At 43.0% G+C, this 20140-nt stretch overlaps 1 protein-coding gene across 1 annotated transcript; it reads right to left on the reverse strand.

Moving 5' to 3' along the window:
- Positions 1-1268: 1268 nt before the first annotated feature.
- On the reverse strand, positions 1269-11303 carry Mmp8 (matrix metallopeptidase 8). Its single transcript, XM_076926132.1, has 10 exons — positions 11106-11303; positions 9148-9386; positions 8329-8477; positions 8128-8253; positions 6558-6719; positions 4741-4858; positions 4081-4214; positions 3392-3545; positions 2432-2535; positions 1269-2297 (listed from the first exon to the last, which is right to left on the reverse strand). The coding sequence occupies exons 1-10, from the start codon at positions 11265-11267 to the stop codon at positions 2188-2190; spliced, it is 1458 nt and encodes a 485-aa protein (XP_076782247.1). The 5' UTR covers positions 11268-11303; the 3' UTR covers positions 1269-2187.
- Between the last annotated feature and the right edge of the window lie 8837 nt (positions 11304-20140).

Genomic DNA, 20140 nt, shown 5'->3' on the forward strand with positions numbered 1-20140 from the left:
AGTATTGTATTTGAATGTTTTTGTAATATCTTTTTTATGTGATTATGTTAAACATTCTTTCTAAAAAACTATTTATTTGTTTTTTTTTATATATTTTGACCAGTTTCCCCTCCCACTCCTCCAGTCCCCCCCACACCTGTCTTCTCTTCCCCCATATGTTAAACATTCTTATATAGACTTTTTGTTTTTCCTATCAGAATTGTCTCTGGTTTCTCAGTCTTTCTTGTTTGGTCCCTGTTTGTCACATTGCCAACTTTCAAATGTTTGGTGACTTCATGTTGTGCAATCTGCTTGGAACTTCTGGGAAAGAAAGGTATCTGGAATCTGTTAATACCCAAGGGTGGTCTGGGGAGTTGGAGACCTTTCTTACAGGAGGCAGGGTGTTTCCCAGGCATCCTTGCGTTGTGATGAGATTTAATTGGACACAACAGGAAAATGAACGATAGCAGATAGTTAATAAAACTAGAACTGATGTTTTGGTTATGTAAGAGCAGCTGAGGTTTGCTCTGTGACTTCTAGAAGGAATCGCCTCACATCATCGGGGCTGTGTGGTTTCTCAAGAGATGGCCATTGCACCTACATTGCAGGCAACAGAAACAAGGACAGCTCTTAATATCCTTTGAGGAACCCCACCCCACAGTTAGCTTAACAATTATGTACATGCCACACCTGTCTGTAGGAAGGCTGTAAGTGCAGTTAGCACTTACTGGTTTGACATCTCAAAGGAGAGATCAGGGAGGGCAGCTAGAAGAGGCCTCTCCTTTTACTGTGCTGGGAAGTGCCTCATGGTCCTTAGCAGGCCTTTGATTTGGCTTTGTGTTGGTTTCTCTCTCTCTTTTTTTTGTTTTCTTTTTTAAACAATTATTAATTATTTAATTTATTTATATCTCAACTGTTGCCTCCTCCCTGTCTCCCTTCCATTCGAGTCTTAGAGGGTGCCCAGGTATCTCTCCCGACCCTGGGGCATCAAGTCTCTACAGGATTAGGCTCATTTTCTCCCACTGAGACCAAACAAGGCAGTCCTCTGCTGCATAAGTACCTGGGGAGAGGTTCCAATGCATCCTGAATGAACTGGGTGGTGGCAGATTTTTGTTGTTGTTGTTGCTGTTGTGTTTTGGTTTTTTTTTAAGTCCCACTACCGGGAATTGAACTCGGAACCTCTCACATGCTGGTTAAGCGCTCCCCTTCGCGGCAGCGCCACCCAGTGGTCCTAAGGGCTGTACTGTGTCGGTGTCCTATTGCTTCTCTAACAAAGAATACATACCCGATAGAGTAGAATAACAGCTTTATTTTTTCACAAAAGGCAGAAACCCCACATCAGCAAGTGTGGCTGGAAGCATCTGGAATCTGCTTGTGGAAGGAATGGTCCCCCCTTTTAACCCCCTCCTACTTGCCTCTGGCTGGGAAACTATTGGCAAATAGCCTTATAGATGCAGAGACTCCAGTCTCTGGTTCTCTTTGCTTGGTCTCTTCAACAGTGTGCCTATGTTTCTGCTGATTCTCCTCAAATCTCCTCAGACTAAAACATGTTAGTCAAATGCTTTATCTCTGAGTGACAGCCCCATCCCTCTCTTTGTATAAGAACAAATGTACGGGCTTAGTGCTCATCCCAATCCTGTTTAAAGCTGTCTTGTCATTTACACATAATTCATTATATCTTCAAAGACTCTGGTTCCAGAGAAACAGCTGGGGTTAAGATTTCAATGTATTTTTTTTCCCCTGGCATCCTGAAGGGCATGCTTCAACCCACAATACATGTTTTCATATTTTTTCCAAGGGAAGAAATAACAGCACATTTCCCATCCAGATGAGGGGCTAATCTCTATGCGTTTACAATCCTTATACATAATGAAAATCCAATCCTAGATTCTGTTTGAAGAGATTTAGGAACATTTGAAACTAGATAAGCAAGTAATAAAACAGGAGATTCAGAAGGCGGAGGAGCAGATAATGAAACAGTGAAGCTTAAGGTGCCAACTGGCTTTCTCTCTTTGTGAACCAGGGATGGAATGTGCAGGAGCGGATGGAGTGTGCAGGAAGGAAGGTTACAAACACTGTTCTTCCAGGAGGGCTGCAGTGTTACTTAGTTACAGCTGAGGAAAGTCTGCGCAGGACACGTGGGATGAATATACAGACTGAGCTTCCCTTTGGTATTCATAGGGTGGATGTGAGGACATTTGACTTTGCTCAACTCTGTAAACAGTTAAGCCATAAATTGCTTCTTGCAACTCTAGTAACTCTGTGACTGGCAAGACTAAATGCAAAATATTGTGGTCCGCTGAAGAAGAGGAAGAAGGCTGTAAGAAAGAGACACGTATCCAAGTTAGCTTATAGATCTCGGTTCTCACCAAACAAACCAAATGAGATATAGAAAAACAAATGTGCTATTTTAAAATTTTAAACAATTTTGTTAACTTTCCCCTCGACTTACAATCCTGCAGGAAAACTGCGTCAACTCTACAGTTCACTCCTGGGAACATGCTTGCTATGCTTTTGGGATAGCCTGTGTCCATGGATCCTCTTTGATTGTCATATCTAGTGAGAGCAAAATATCACATGATTTAAACACAATATACACTATGACAACTTTCTTTTAATTTGTATAAGTCATAAAGTACTCTCTTACACATGTTCACACTAAGTCCTCACTGTGTCCCATTGGCTGAGATAAGGAATGCCTAATGTCTCTACCTAAGGCTATTTTGTTTAGAAAACAGAGAAAGGCCATTGATTCTAAAACAGCATTCTGATTGCTGATGAAGGGGTTATTTCCCCAAACTAGAGCCTATATTTTCTAAATAGTTTACTTAACTGGTAAAATAAGCATAACTATGTATATGTGTGTACATGTGTATATAATGAAAATAAATGTATTTATTAATATTTTTTCTAAGCATGTAAATTAATGGGCTTCATTAGGACACTTTCCCACAGATACATTGTTTATATTCATGTCCCTTTTAGTCCCGCCCACCTGTCCTCTTCCCTACAGATAATTCCTCTCTTGCTTTCATGTATTAATAAGTTCCTCTTGTCCACCAAATTCTGTAAATGATGTGGAACACATTCATTTGGGAATAGCAGAACTCAACTCATAGTAAGAATCAACTTACTTCTTTCCATAAATCCCGCCCTAGAGCATGACGAGGGTGTAAAACAGCTCATGATATAGACTACTCAGCACATTTGTGTAGGCATCTTATGTGATAAAAACGGAAAATTTAAGAATTTAAGACTGGCGGCAACATCACCCTATGATAAAGCCTACATCCTCACTAAGCTGTCAAAAGATCATACAGATTTAAGTCTTCAGATGTCTATGTTGACGTTTTGTACATAGAGCAGAGAAACGCATATTTCAATTTTAATGGAAAAACCTCATTCATAGCACCTCCAGCAATGGCTGCTTACGAAGAAGTATGTCTTCCCGCCATAGGAAACCGCTGCATCAATGGCTTGGACACTCCTTGGGAATCCATAGTTGGATATATCTCTGGGGTAACCTTGCTGCAGGTCATAGCCACTCAGAGCCCAGTACTGTCTGCCTGCCAACGATTCAGAGAAAATCCTTAATCTTCCTTTCTACAATATAATACTCAGCACTTTGTCATCCCACGGTAAGGAAAATGGAGCAGATAATCTGAGAGAGACAATGGTGTCACAGTGGAGCTTTGAGTGCGGTGGTAGTCCTAACAGTCCCCCAATCCCCCAACCCGAAAAACACCAAACTCTCCAGCCAGATGTTCATGGTCTCCAAACTAGAGGTCTTGCCTGCTGTGACTTCTGTGCAGAAACTAATTCACAGCCTTGAGGCATCTTAGAAGACTACATCTAGGATGAAGGCGGAGAAATACTGAAGATTGTCTCATGCACTTATATTTATTGAGGACAGTATTAAGACCTAAATGAAGGTCTAGCCTGTGCAAATTCACTCAGTTGTTGGTGACCGTGGTAGGGCCCAAGTCTGGCTAGCAGCATGCTCTTCCTGGTTTGTCCCTTCTGAAAGTACTGTGAGACAAAGAGAAGTCCTGCCCTGCCCTTTGGCAAGAACAAAAGAAGACGGAGACAGTAGGATGTTACCTTTGAATAGGAAAACTAGGTCTCTATCAAAATCTTCATAAGCAGCCTGAAGGCCATTGGGTAGGAAAGGCCAGAACAGAGATATGAAATTGAGGTCAACTGTTCTCAGCTGAGGATGCCGCCTCCAGAAGTACCTAAAGAAACACAAGGAGACACATACAGAAACAGACAGACAAAGGGGAGTGGGGAGATGGAGAAGAACAGGGACAGAAAGAGACAGAGCTGTTACTTTCTGTGATTCTTGGCTATAAATGACCCTTGTATGGTTTCTGCAGTATACTAATGTGTAACATGCATGATTCATGTAGGACCCTAATTCATGGTAGTGCTGTCCGTCTGGTGCGCCAGGTTTTAGATCCCAGTTGGCATCATGCCTTCTTCTTAACCTGACAAACCTAACATGGTTAGAATCTTCCAGCAATTAATAAATATGTCCAATGTTGAAAGACTCTAACTACAATAGAGATGCTTGTGGATGTTTGACAATTTAGTTCCCCCACCCTCTGGATGTTTCATGACATCCAGAAAACACTTAAGAACTCCAAAGAGATGCCTGTGTGTTGGGTCAAAAGGAAAGCTGAGTGACATGTTTCATTAGAAGCCAGTTTTAAGGTCCAACAAAACAGACATATACAAAGGAAAGACAGCACAATTTTATACTTGTCTTTAAAGAAGTAAATCTCCCCACGGAGTGTGGTGGCAGCATCAAATCTCAGGTGGGGGTCACAGGCGGTGGGTGTGCTGGGCCCAGTAGGTTGGATGGGATTGTCTGAAGGTCCTGGGAAATGAAATAATTTAATAAGTAGAAGTGCCATGATGCTTCAAATACATAGGAAGGCAGAGGGTCCTTTCATGAAGAGTCACTAGACAGAAAATTTCACAAGACACAACAGACTCTGTATACATTGATCCCTTTAAAGGCTTGGCCTGTTCACCAGAGTAATGACGGCTTCTACTTAAGCTAGAAAGTCATTTGAATCTGATACTTCCTTTAACTTCTAAGCCACCCTTCTCCATCCTGTTTCTTCTTTCTGCCTTTTTGTCATCGAGACTCCACTTCCTTGTTCCTCACCAACATCCAAATATAATGGTAGATCTCTTATAAGTCTTTCACACTATAGCAAAAATCCAACTCAGTTTCTATAAAAATTGACATTTTGGCTGGACATGGCCACATAAGATTTGAAACCCCAGCACTGTGAATATTGAGACAGAAGTACTGTAGCTTTGAGACTAGTCTGGACACAGAGTGAGAAAACATCTCAAAATATCAAATAAACACCCAGTAATTTACATCTTTATGCATTTCCCTATTGTGGAACTAAGGATTGTACTTGTCATTTAGAAATGCTGGAGCATCAAGAGAACTGGAAACACTGGCCAGCAAATGGCCAGTTGGGCATAAAGTGAGGTTCCTTATTCTTAGAGATTCTCCTGTGATGAGAAGATTCCCTGACATGTTATCCCATACTCTTGATTTATAGGGCGATCCCACCCCAAGAGGAGAAAGCTCTGCCTCCCCATCATGCCTCTGTCCACACTTTCAGGTAGCAGGAGGGCAAAGGGAGGAGCTGAATCTCCCTGTGGTCCTCCACCTTCCTCAACCACAGATTTTACTTCAGTGAATATTCTTGACAGGCCTTACACACGTCCACTTAGGGGTCTATGTGAAGAATTCTTTCACAGATTATTCTGGAAGAAGAGTTGCTCTATGAAAAGGGATAATTGTGTCTTCTCAGAATATACAGAATTGGAAAGCATAGAGATGGAGGAGGAAACTGTACCCACCATTTGGAGATAATGGTGGGGAAGTACCTCTATGCACTTTCCCAAGTCTTCCCACTTTTCTCCTCTCCTTTCTCCCTCAGTCCCTCCTTGCTCCATTTCCTCCCTTCTCCCCCCTCCTCTTTCTTTCTTTCTTTCTTTCTTTCTTTCTTTCTTTCTTTCTTTCTTTCTTTCTCTCTAGAACTGAAGAGGTCTCTCTCCTACCTCCTGCCTTCTTCTTCTTCTATTCCTCCCTTCTTCTTTTCCCCTCCCTCCCTGTCCTTCCCTCCCTTTCTCTCCTTCCCTCCCTCCCTCCTTTTCTTTTCTCTATCTCTATTTCCTCTTCCCTCTTCTTTCTTGAGACCAAGTCTCACCATGTAGTTCAAGCTTCTCTCAGATCCCTGGTTCTCCTGCGTCAGACTCCTGAATGCTAATATTATAGAATGTGCCTCCAGGCTTGTCCTCTAACCTTTACTTTAGGGCAGAAATAAGCATCTAATAACCAAAAACCAAGATGCAGCAAAATCTCATTAGAGGCTCAGCCCCTCTTTTGCCAACACTATAGTTATTACTGGCAACTTAAAGAGATCAATTTGAGCTTCCTTTGTGGATAAAACCCAGCGACTCCAGAGGAGAGATGCTTGCATGCTGAACTTGATGAAGCCAATTCTCAAGTCTGGTTATGTTCTAAAATGTTGTCTACATGACCTTACCATAGATTGTCTGAATGCCATTGATATCATCTTGAGGTAGTGAATAGGTGCTGGGTTCCCTGTAAGCATAGTTTGGGTACATCAAGGCACCAGGATCAGTGGAGTGAGAGAGTCCCAAGGAATGTCCAAATTCATGAGCAGCCACGAGAAATAGGTTGTAATCTGAAGTGCAAGAACAGATGGTGAATCGTCTAACTGGATCCACAGGTGATAACAATATGATCTCTATGGTCTCAAAGGATGTGACCTTGAGGCCAGAACTGCCCAGAAAGGAAACACTCATATATTCTTCTTTTTCTTTTTCTCTTCAGGCACCTGAGGAATAGCAAGGTAGGAGACACAAGCTTCTTATCAAATCTCAGAGACTAATAAAATCTGTCTTTATTCCAACTCCCTCATTTTATGAATGTGGCAGGTTGGTGAAATAGTGGTGAAGCTATGGATCTCAGGATGGAAGAATCCTGTGTCTCTTGTGCTTACATATCCTGACTGGCCCTCAGGCTCATTGGCAGAGTCTCCATGGAAGAGACAGGGAAGAGTCTGATTCTCAGTGCAGCAGCTCAGACGCAAGGCTGACTGAGCACAGGATCTAAATACACTGCCCTCACGTCCTCTTCTCTCCTCAGACAGCCCAGCCCTTCTTGTCAGGAGGCTCCTGCAAGGTTGTCTTACTGCATAGACACATTGCTGAGACGGAGGCCCACGGAAGTTAGGCTGCTAGAAGCAAGAACATGGCTGCTCTTTGAACAGTCTACCTTTTCAAATGAACCCTAGTACTTCAACTTTTGCAAAAGATGTGAGGAACAGGCCTTGTCAAACATTAAACTCAGAGGTGGAGGGCCTAAAGGATCAGGGTCAGAAAACTTCATGTTTTGGGAGCTAAGTAGACTCTGTCTCAACCACTCAGCTTGGCCATCGAGAGTGCAAGTTGTCAAAGAATATGTGTAACTAAATGAATTCAGCCTTCCTCAGCCCTGCCTTGTTTGAACAACCAGGACCCAGGCAGGGTTCAGGTGTAGTTTTCAATGTTCAGCTCCTTGCCTGATAAAATTTAAATGCTTCTCTCAGAAATCATGTGTTAGAATCTTGAGAGAAAAAATTCTGGGAGGTGAATGGTCTGGATTGATGCTGCAGTGAGAGGGCCAAGGGGTTTTGGGGTCATCCAAAACCTCATCCTTCTGCCATGTGAAGATAAATGAAGAACTTTAGCCCTGGTCTTTCCAGTCCCTTAAACAGTTAAAAAGTTAGGTTTCTTTAGTTTACCAGTTACTTCCTTTCATTATCCCATGACAGTAGTGCACATGAATTTAGGCACTGGAGTGGAAAATTAGGTCAACATTTAGCTTTTGATTAAAACAACAACAACAACAACAACAACAACAACAACAACAACAACAAAAGCAACAACAAACCTTTAAGGTGATTTATCTTTAAGTAGCAAAAAGTATAAGTGATTGATTTGAATTCTACAGTAATGTGAGTGGATGCGTATTCGTGAATACACATTTTAACTCCAAGGTGGAAAGATGAATTTAGAAGCTTCGTGTAAATCTAACAATGACCCACTTACTGTTGAAATCTTGAGTCCATGTTTCTTCTGAATCAAAATGAGCATCTCCTCCAATACCCTGGCCTGGCTGAAAGGCATGGGCAAGGATTCCATTGGGTCCATCGAAAGGAGAATTGTCACCATGGTCTGAAGTGAGATGGTTTGTGGTTAAGCCTTTGGCTAATATCTTAGGTTAGCTAGAGAAAGAAAAATTGAGCCTACCTCTTGAGACAAAAGCAATATTGATATCTGCTTCTCCCTGTAAGACCTCGGTGAAGGTCAGGGGCGATGGCACACTCCAGACTTGAAAAGCTTTCTCAATGGCTGTTTTCACTTCAGCCCTTGACAGCTGTGGGGTATGGTTTATAATCCTTTGAAAATGAGAAGGAGCAAGAGTGGTTTGCTATTGTTAGCAACCCCTTCGAACTACACAGTCACTCCACTTTGGAGCACATCACTTATGCAATGCAATGCGCTACCACTTGGACAGAGCATCAGGAGGGGTGCACGTCTCAGGGCTGAAGACAGACTGGAGTCTGGACAAGTAACTACTTGTATTTAAGCCTCAGTGCCCCTGTTCATAAGATGATGATACAGTATGATCTCCCTCATAGGTGGCCGAGGAAATTAAATACACCGGAAGCAGTTAGTTCGAGGGTTAACACTATACAACACAGAAACTGAATACTATTACTGCTGTTACCAAGATATACAGAAGAGGGCTAGACTCTCTTTAGCATTAGTTTAGCCTCTTTTGGACTTAAAGGTGACTGACTAGAAGACACAGTCTCATGACGCCATAGTCTTTTTAGATTGCTGAAGAGAAACAACATGGTAAGCTTTAGGGTTGAAAGAACCCAGGGCTTTCTGCTTCCTCAGCCTCAAGCTAACTTCCAGCTCACACCCCACTCATTCACACACTGTAAGGGCAGACTGTTCATTCATCTCTAGTGGCTTCCAAGTTCTGCAACCATGTCTGAGGTCTCACAGACTGTCAGTCACTAGCTGGGTGGATGAATCGTAAGACTCTAGGAATGTCACCTGTAGGTCAGATTAGTGTGTGTCCACTTGGGGCCTCCCGGGGTTAACAAGAAATCACCAGAGTCGGGCACTCCACAGCGAGGCTTTTGCATTATTTCTATTGTAGCTGCATCTGGCTTCCCTGTCTCGGGCAAGCCGAAGAAGCGCTGCATCTCCTTAAGCTTCTCTTCGAATACCGTGACATTCTTCGCAGACCGGAATTGATTGCTTGGTAAGTGGTAGAATTTTCGTAGGTAATTCTGATCAAAACAAACACAACAGAGTCCTTGCTGTGAAATTGCTCTGGACATTTTGCAATTCTTTCTTAGTTGCCACAGACTGTAAACTAGGACCCGACAGACAAGGGACAATAACAGAAACTGTGGGTTGGGACACCGTGATGGGTGAGTGGGTCATGTCTGAGAAGCTAAGATTGATCCTCACCACCCTCCTGGTAGAAGGAGAGAGCTGACTCTTACAAGTTATGTTCTGACCACCACTGTGCCATGCAATACCCTCCCACACTCATGAGAAGAAATGCATTTAATTAAAATAATTTGTAGATTGACTTTGAAGGAACACTGCCTACCGCACATTCTCTTCATTCAGCGAGATCTAACAAATGTTTGAATAAAAAACAAAAGTTTTACAACTGGGGAGGAATGAATCCAAATCACACACAAACTGCTACTATACAGTCAGCAGCACGACTTTTTTTTTTTTTTTTTTTTTAAATTAGTACTGACTTTTGGTTATTATTGCTTTTACATCCATTGAGGTGTTAGTTGTAAAAATGGGGACTTTCCTGCTGGAACCAAGGGGAAACTGACAGTTCAGGTCTTGGCTTACTTCAATGGCTCTCAAACGAGAACTGGTCATTTAAAAGATGTTTAAGGCAACAGCAGTGTTTTATTCACCAAGATAAGATCTTGGAAGCCACACCCACTCACAGGTGCTGACATGCGGATCAATGGTAAGGTCTCTTTACCTTGCCATATGCAGCCTATGTGTACACACTGTGCATCATATGTGACTACCTGGATCTTTGGAGGTGACAGAGAGCGGAGCTTACACTTTGGGATGTGGCAGGTTTGGGAAAATCCCAGCACTGTCCTTTGTCTTTAACATGGAAAAACCAAGCTTTCCCTCACAGCTCACAGTTACTGTGATACTTAGAGGAACGGTGTCTGCAGAGTAAACCCAGCCCGCCTTCGGTGTGAACTTAGGGGCTTGTGTGCCAGTCACAAAAATGACCACGAGAAAAAGAGCAAGAATTATGCTTTCTGGAAATTTTAATACTGAGAAAATTATGAATAAGAAATTGGTGATCACATTCTCTTGCATAAAAAGTTCTGGCCTTTTTAATAAAACAAGAGAGATGCTGTTAGCCTTGCCTTTATAACGCTGCCAAAGTTTAATAATCAGTTCTGGGAAATCTGATTACCCAATGTCTTAATTTTAATTAATCATAACCCCCCCATTTCCATTCTATCTTCTATATATAATAGTATTTTTTGGCTGCAGAAAATTTCCATACAGGAAGCAGTTGGCAGGTCAAAGTTGGACCTCTCCACGGCCCCCACCATTTTTTAGTGTTGGAATACCAGCAAGCATTCTATCAGTCCAGCACTGACCTATAGAGCATGGAACAAGTGGGTTACAGGTTTATTGGATGAGAAAAACATTAGGTAAGAGACTCGGTTCATTTTATAAATAAAATACTCTCTCTAAAAGGGCCCCAGCTTCAGCTGGCCTAACTAGTATTCCTTGGGCTTGAAAGCACCCAGCTGTTTTTGTGTCTACATTTTCCAGAGACAAGCCGTGCCTACTTGGGAGTCTTCCAAGTCCCAGAAGGTGATGCTGAGCCTCAGCAAAGCTGTCCAGAGAATCTCTTTCTGGCCTTCTATGCTAAGAAGGGGAAGCCACCCTCTGAATTCTGTAACTCTCAGCAAATCACCTGTGATTGACAGCTCATTTACCTCAGCAGTTTTCATAATTTTCTCTTCCAGGTGTTCAGGAGGCACTGGAATGGCCTTGGCAAGCTGTATGTGGAGGAAGAAGAGAAATGGAAGTGTCTTCAGGTGAAGCATGATCTTATCTTCCAAAACAACCTCTCCTGCCTTCCTCTGCCCCTCTGGCATGTGTCCTGAAGCTCACAGCATCCCCTGCCAATCACTGCTTTTATCTGGACCTTTATAAAGCTGCATCTTGAGCAACTGCTGCCTCAGCAGTGTGAAGTAACATAGCTAACCACACTCAGATGGTTCTGCAATGTTAGAAAGTGATTTGGAACCTAGGAGTAGGGGAGTCATTCAACAAAACAAGAGGATGGGTTGCTGCTCTTGCAAAGTGACAGGGTGAGGTGGCTGGCACCGGGGTTACAGGCTTCTGATTTCTGTCTGTGCATAATGAGGAAGTTGTACTAGTTAATTGGGAAACATTTTAAGCATATTCGTTGATGATCTTGGGAACAAATTGCACACCTGTAGGATCTCTGCTTCTAACCCACCACTGATGCCTGACAGTATGTGCCAACGTGGCTTGTCACCAGGCAGGCTTTGTGTGGGGACCAAAAGCAGCATCTGGAGATGACAGCTTTGTTAGGAAAGGCTCGCCATACTTGTATGAGGGCCTGAATTTGACCCTCAGCATGCAGATAAAAACTGAACTTAGTGGTACATGAGTGTAATCTCAGTACTGGTCTGTGGCAAGCAGGAGATATCTGCCGCTTGTTGGCCAGCCAGCCTAGTCTACTTTGTAAGTTCCAGGCTAGTTAGAGACCCTGTCACGAAACAAACAAACAAATCCCATATTACAGCACTTAAGGAATGATGCCCAAGGTTGTTCTTTGGTCTCCATACACAGGCACACACAAAACCATGAACATTCACTTTTAAATGCACACATGAATATGCGCACATAAACAGTGGCTTCTGTAGGGCAGGACTTTGCCATAGATGTAGTAAAACGTTCACTATCTATAATGTGTGTTTTTCCAGAGAAAGGACAAAGATAGGGATATTTATGAGAAAAACTAACATCTGTTGTATGTACATGTTTCAAACATGTTAATGCCAACTCAGTCCCCTAGTCTCACATAGTCTTCAGAGCAACACGCTCTTGCTATCATTTTGCAGGTGAAGCATAGGCTGGAAGACCCAGGAGAGGCACATGCTTACTTTGTGGAGGACTCAAGGCCATGGTATGGTGAGAGAGACAGAGCTTATCCTATACCAGGCTCTAATTTGTCAACCTGCTATTTACATCCAGGCTGGACCATCAGTAGTTGTGGGCTCACAGCAAGTGGAAAACTTTGGCCTAGATTCAAGGGCAAGAGAACGAGGGAGAAGAAAACGAGATTGATGTCTCACACACTCCCAGAGTACTAGGAGGGTGAGTGAGGACTTCCAGACAATGTGGTGATACAGGGCACTGTTTCTCTTCCTGCCTGGCTGTCTTCACATGGGCTCTGAGGATCTAACTCCTGTCTTCATCCTTGAAAGACAAGAAGTAGTTCACAGACCATGTTTTCTTCTCAGCCCCTAAAATGAACTTAAAAAGGGGATTTTTTTTTTAAAAATGTATTTTATAGAAGTGTTTAGTGATGTGGATGTCAGGAAGTGCATGCTGACAAGAGCCCGATATAGCTGTCTCCTTAGAGGTCTGCCAGAGTCTGACATATACAGAGGTGGATGCTCACAGCATACATTAAACTGATCATCCATTGAACTAACCATTGAACTGATCAAGGGCTTCCCAATGGAGGAGTTAGAGAGAAGACTGAAGGAGATGAAAGGGTTTGCAGCCCCATGAGGAGAGCAACAATACCAACCAACCAGAGCTCCCCAGGGACTGATCCACAGCCTGGGAGCACATAGGGAGGGGCCCATGGCTCCATCTGTATATGTAAGGAAGAACGGCCTTGTCGGGCATAGGTGGGTGAGGAGATCCTTGGTCCCATGAAAGCTGAATGCCGAGTGGGGAGAAATTCGAGGGTGGGGAGGTGGGAGTGGGGAGGTAGGTGGGGACACATCCTCATATAAGCAGAAGGAGGGGGTCTGGGATAGGAGGTTCTTGGGTGGTGGGGGGAATGGGGTAAGGGGATAAACTCTGAAATATAAATATAACATCCATTTTAAAAGAAAAGAAAAAAAAGGAAAAAAAAAGAGGTCAGGAATATTTTCAGTTTGTGATGAACATAGCAAAGGAGAACCAGAGGCTACATTTGGAGGTCTGAGCACAAAAGGAAACTTCTGGCCCTGCGCTCCTTCTATGGTCTTCTATTCCATTCCAAACAGACTCCACTGTTTTCTGCACTCCTCTAGACATGGCAGAATTCCAGAGTTAGGCCTGAGGTAATGTTCATTATCTGAGTGTCTTCACAGGGCTCCCAGGTATCTCCCAGGAGGCTCTCTCTTTCTCTCCCTCCCTCCCTCCCTCCCTCCCTCCCTCCCTCCCTCCCTCCCTCCCTCCCTCCTTCCCTCCCTCCCTCCCCCCTCTTCCTCTTTCTTTCTTTCTTTCTTTCTTTCTTTCTTTCTTTCTCTCCTTCCTTCCTTCCTTCCTTCCTTCCTTCCTTCCTTCCTTCCACAATTTCAGTTTACAGAAATCGACAGAGCTATACATGGAATTGAAAGAGCTTCAGCTCTTCCTGAACCCAATACTATTGTGGTCAATCATGACTCCAGAGCAGTAGCGTTTGCAAATTTCTTCTGCTGGAAAACCATGTATGCACAATATTTATTTACAGAGGTGTTATGATCCAGTTGTAACAAATAGATAGCAAAACCAGGAAGACCAGCAAGTACCTCAGCTAAAGAACAACCCGGGGGGAATCACAATTATTTGGACTAAATCTACAGGTTTGAGAATGGAAAGAAACAGGAGTGAAGGCATGCAGTAAGGCATCAATTGGGTGGGAGTCGGGAAGAGAAGCTTCAGTTTTTTAAATTGTTGAATTAAGGAAGCATGATTGTAGATTGAAGGGAAAAGCTAAGGCATGATGATAAAAGTGTCAGAGGTGGTGACTTGTACAGAGAAAGCGTCTGGGAGCAGGCGCAGATACTAGTATTATTTGATGGGAGACGAAGAAAAAATGCACTCTTATTTCTAGGATAAGTCCTTGCAAGCATCTTGTTTTCTGGCTATTGGGTGGTGACCCCTGCTGGCCACAGGGAATATTACTACCCTTCCTGTCTCCCCTCATTCCCTCCCTATCTCTTGTGTTCTCTTCTCTTGTACCTGCTTCCCCTGCTACCCTCCCCTCTCCTCCTCTCCCTCTCTCTCCTTTACTGGGTTGTCATAAAGATATTACAAAGGATTCAGGTGAAGGGGCAGACAGAGAGGGGAGTAAAGCAAGGCACATGCTCTCTTATGCTTGTGCAGGCAAGCATAACGCCTTCTTAATGGGCACTTCTTTGCATAGGCAGTATTGCTAACAGATTGTGTGTGGAAACCCAGCAAGCTCCTCAGTCTAGACCCCTCTTGTCTCTTGTACTACCTGTCTATGGGCTATGGAGCAGGACTTACCTAGAATGAGAAGGTCTTACCAGAGAGCTTCTCTATGGATAGCTTCAAGGGAAAAGTGGGAGAGGCTCAGAGTTTCTATAACCTCTATTGGGAAAGACACATTCTAGTTTCCATAAACTGCCCTGGGCAGAAATAAGCCAGGAACTGTTTGTGTGTTCTCTCTCTCTCTCTCTCTCTCTCTCTCTCTCTCTCCCTATTTTTAGTTGATACACATGTTGGTTTCATTATGATATTTTTATATCCTTGTCCCTGGTCCTCCACTGGTTCTCTTTAACTCTTTAACAAAGGACTGCCACCACATGACGGTGGCCCTGAAGGTGGTTTCTGACAAAGCCCCATAATACACAGGGTGGTGGAGATGGAGATGTTTGCTTCTAGAATCCCCCAATCCTATGACTGTTTACACAGAAGAGTTCCCACTGGCATAAAGTGTTACAGCAAAACTAGACAGACTCAGAGGACTGCCTTTCTCTGTGTCACCCCACTTTCAAGCCACAGTGGAATCCCCATTGTCCTCCCTCTTTCTATCGCCAGGGGATTACCCTGTAGAATTCACCTAGAATAGAACTTTTGTCCTTCGTATTTGTGGCTCTGTTTCCTGCTTAGGCTGCCGGTATGGCAGCCAGGAGGCAGGTTGCTTGGCATTGGCTAAAATAGGTCACATGACAGACGGTCCTATTGCTGTTGTTTCTCCTTTTTGGGTGCGGTACTCCATTTGTGTACTCGCTACTGAGTTGTGATAAAATACTTGACCAAGGCCATGTAACAGAAGAAGTGTTTATTTCGATTGTCAGTTCCAGGAATACATTCATTATGGCAGGAGGAGCAGCAGGTGGCTGGCCATCTTGCCTCCCGAGCCAGGAAGAGAGCTGGCAATGGAAGCTCGTGCTCACCTTCTCTTTATAGACTCCAAGATTCCAGCCAGAGGGTTAATACTGTCCACTCTAAGGGTGAATTTTTCCACCTCATTTCACCTATCCTTTACAGAGCTTTGTCTCCAAAGTGAGTCTAAACCCCATAGAATTGACAGTTAAGACTTACCACCAACTGGTAATTTTATTCTTCGCTACAAGTTAGTCCATTTTCAGTGGGCTGTGGCTCTCTGTCCACCCCTGCTGATCTCTGTCTCTTGACACTTGACAGGACCACAGGCTTTCATGGTCTAAGCATGATACTTTCTATCTCTGTGTGTTTTAGGAAGGATTTATATTAGCCCATCCATTCTCCCAAATGGTGCTTATGAGGTGACTCATAACGGCTGACAGATCGAAGGCACAGACAAAGAGGTAAGTATCTGATGCACAGATATCTGCTCTAATGTTGTTTGAAACTTTCTTTTTTTTTTTTATTGGATATTATATTTACATTTCAGATTTTACCTCCTTACCCCATTCCCCCCACCACCCAGGAACCACCTATCCCATCCCCCTTCCTCCTGCTTCTATGAGGATGTGCCCCCCCCACTCCACTCCCACCTCCCCACCCTCACATTCCCCCCGCCCCCACTCCGTGTTCAGCCTTCATGGGACCAAGGATCTCCTTTCCCACCTATGCCCGACAGGGCCATCCTTCCTTACATATACAGATGGAGCCATGGGCCCCTCCCTATGTGCTCCCAGGCTGGTGGTCTAGACCCTGGGGAGCCCTGGTTGGTTGGTATTGTTGCTCTCCTCATGGGGCCACCAACCCTTTCATCTCCTTCAGTCTTCTCTCTAACTTCTCCATTGGGAAGCCCTTGATCAGTTCAATGGTTAGTTCAATGGATGATCAGTTCAATGGTTAGCTGTGAACATCTGCCTCTGAATATGTCAGACTCTGGGAGACCTCTAAGGAGACAGCTACATCAGGCTCTTGTCAGCATGCACTTCCAGACATCCACATCAGTGCCTGCCTTTGGTGACTGCACATGGGATGGATACCCAGGTGGAATGGTCTCCAGATGGCCCCTCCTTCAGTTTCTGTCCCACGCTTTGTTTTCATATTTGCTCCCTTGAGTATTTTTGTTACTCCTTCTAAGTAGGACCGAGGCATCCACACTTGGTCTTCCATCTTCATGAGCTTCATGTGGTCTGTGAGGTGAATCTTGGCTATTTCAAGCTTTTGGGCTAATATCCGCTTATCAGTGAGTAAACTTTCAAGCTTGTCACCAGGGATACACCTCCCCCAACAAGGCCACACCTCCTAATCTTTCCCAAACAGTTCCATCAATCGGTGATATATTCATTCAATTCGTGAAGTATTAAAACCTATGAGCCTATGATGGCCATTTTGCTTTAAACTACTACATTCTTTTTTTTTTTTTTTTAATTTTATTTTGTGAGCATTAGTGTTTTGTCTGCATTCATGTTTGTGTGAGAGTGTCAGATTTCCTGGAACTATAGTTACGTAGAGTTGTCAGTTGCCATGTGGTTGCTGGGAATGGAACCCAGGTTCTCTGAAAAAGCAGCCAGTACTCTTAACTGCTGAGCCATCTCTCCAGCCCCAAATGAACATATTCTTCAAGTATAGTTCCTTCAGAGAAGTCCAGCCTGAGAAGTAATATCCTGCAGGTGAGTTCTGTCAGGGCCTGCCTTTCATAGCCTCCAGCTCTGTGCAGATGGGTTTGATTAGTCTGAGCAACCCAGGTCTCGCAAGATCTTGTCCACAATTCTTACGTGATGACTTGTCTCTCTGTGTTTCTCATGTATACTTTTGTCTTGAGAACCTGACTCTGGGAATCAGGTTCACATTATAAATCACATTATATTATTATTCAACCAGTTGTTTGAAGTTGACTCTGTTTTTAACAAAGAAATATATACATGGTACCAAGTCTGTTATCTTTTTATACATCCTAGGCTTGTTCTTAGGTTACTCATGCCGCCACCTCTAAGCTATTGTGATACCAACTGTTCTGATCTACTGTTTTTACCTTATCACTCCCTAAAATTAATGCTGCATTAAAAATGATAACATTCAAAGGAGCTATCGAGATGGTGTAGTGGTTAAGAGCACTGGCATCTCTTCCAGAGGACCTGGGTTCAGTTTCTAGCATCTGCATGGCAGCTCACAACTGTCTGTAACTCTTGTTCTAGGGGATCCGACACCCCACAAAGGTGACATTCAACATGTTTCAGTGAGTGACACTTTTCCCAAATGTGATTATGTTTTGTCTTTGTAGCAGGCTTATAGAACAACTGAGGCAGACTCTATCAGTTCCCATCGAGATATAGAATAGCCTCTCACAAAAGATAAATGACTTGTCAAAAGTTTCGTGCCACACGAGTACAAGAAATCTTGACCCAGCCCCCTTGAGTCACAAACTAATTAGCTAATCCCAGAGCACAAATCAGTGAACACAGAGCATCTAGGACTAGACTGTGTTTCTGAGAGAAGGTAGATGAGCCTTCACTATACTTAGACTTGCAGATGGTCCAAGCAAGTTAAGGACCTGATGCAAGCAAGTTATGGTTCCTGGGGCAGACTCAGAAGTGAGCCTTGTGGTATAGTGTCAGTGTTGTGCACTGGCCATCTTTATTTTCGTTTCACTCTACTTGCAAAACCAAATCTCATTTGGAGCACATCATTCAGGTAAACGTGGAATTTTGGGGAAGATTCTACTCAGAGTGGAAGGGTGACAATATTAATCTTTGAAGACAATGTCTAACTCCCAGCTGCCACATGTGGTCATATAAAACTATAGGATTAAATGAGAACATATGAAACAAATGCCTCAATAGTGGGGGCAAGTGAATATGCCAGTGACCGTACACACACCCAACAATCTCAGGAATGTATATGCTACCCACCATTAGAGAAAATGGTTTAGGTGATTCAAGCGCACTAAAAGTTAAAAAAAGAAACAAATGGACACTTAACTGAAGAAAAATCCAAAGAAGAGACCAGATTATTTGATGTAATAATTCTGTTTAATATGATTTCTGCATTTGTATGCATTCCAGGACTGACATTAGTTAATTGAACTCTGTCTCAGTTAGCATTAACTATCAACACAATACAGCTTAGATTCACCTGAAAAGGGAGTCTTAGCAAACAAGAGAGCCAGAAAGCAGCATTTCTCCATGATTCCTGCCTTGAGTTTTTGTTCCGAAATCCCTCAGTGATGAACTGTAACCTGGGAATATAATCTAAATAAACCCTTTCCTCCAGAAGATGTCTTAGTCATAATGTTTTTTCGCAGCAACAGGATGAAACTGGAGCACAGACCATATCCTCTTCATCTTTGACCTCCATTGTGACTGTTGGTGACATAACCCACTTGTTTGCTCTGTCCCTAAGCCCAGCATACACAGCACTGATGACCATGATGACTCTAGAATGAATATCTGAGCCCAAGCTTTACTGCCTACAAACTCTGCAAAGTGAACACATTTCCTAATGTCATGAAAAGGAAATAAAGTTTTATCTACTTGTTATTAAAAATATAACTGTATAATAAGTCCTTTATGAATTTCACTATTAAAATTTTAGCAATTATCTGCTAACATTAAATATTTTCACATTATTAAACTATTTAAAGTCTAGCTTGCATGGTCTCTTGCTGGCACCAAATGTCTTAGGGTTCTATTGCTATGTAGAGACACCATGACTGCCGATCGATCTTATAACGGAAAACATTTACTTGGGGCTGGCTTACAGTTCAGAGGTCTAGTCCATTATCATCACGGTGGGAAGTGTGGTGGCATACAGGCAGATAGGGTAATGGAGAAGGAGCTGAGAGCACTACATCTTGATCTGTAGGTAGCATGAAGAGAATATCACACTGGACTTGGCTTATGCTTTTGAGACCTCAAAGCCCACTCTGAGTAATGCATTTTCTTAAAAAAAAAAAAAAAAACTCCACATATACCCCAACTTTCTAATGGTGCCACTTCTCATAAACCTATGGGGTTATTTTTTATTTAAACTACCACAAAAATCTAGCTCACACGGTCTCTTTCTGCATGAAAAAAGAAGACGCACATCAGCAGAAGCACAGGATAAGAGTGTTCAAGCCCCACATGATTGACATCAATTGCTAGATAACTTCACTGCCACAGGCTAGTGGGCTATCAACAGAAAGCTGAAGCCATCTTTGCTCTTTGAGAGGCGGAGAGAATTGTGAACTCTAAGTTAGAGTTAAATCTCCCAATCTACATATGGTTTAGTTTTCCTGTCTAGAAAATATAATGACAACTTTCAAAACAATTTCTTTGGAGGGCTAGATGAAATACAATGAATTACACTGCTACATTAAAGAACATTATTCAGTCGATACTGATTCATTTTAAAGTGGACAAGCATCTTTTTTTTTTCCACTAGAAAAGTATATTTTAAAGAACAATCAGCTAAATTCTCTCATGTACGAGATGGCAAAAATGAAATTCAGAAATGTTCATTTCTTAGGGAAGTAGTCAGAAAGAAATGATCCGAGGAACTGGGTGAGGTCATTGGAAATGGGTTTCAACTTCGTAAAGTAAATTTCCTGAGGAAACAGTTTCTTGAGGGT

The sequence above is a fragment of the Arvicanthis niloticus genome, chromosome 27 (genome assembly GCF_011762505.2).
Source record: "Arvicanthis niloticus isolate mArvNil1 chromosome 27, mArvNil1.pat.X, whole genome shotgun sequence".
Classification (NCBI taxonomy): domain Eukaryota; kingdom Metazoa; phylum Chordata; class Mammalia; order Rodentia; family Muridae; genus Arvicanthis; species Arvicanthis niloticus.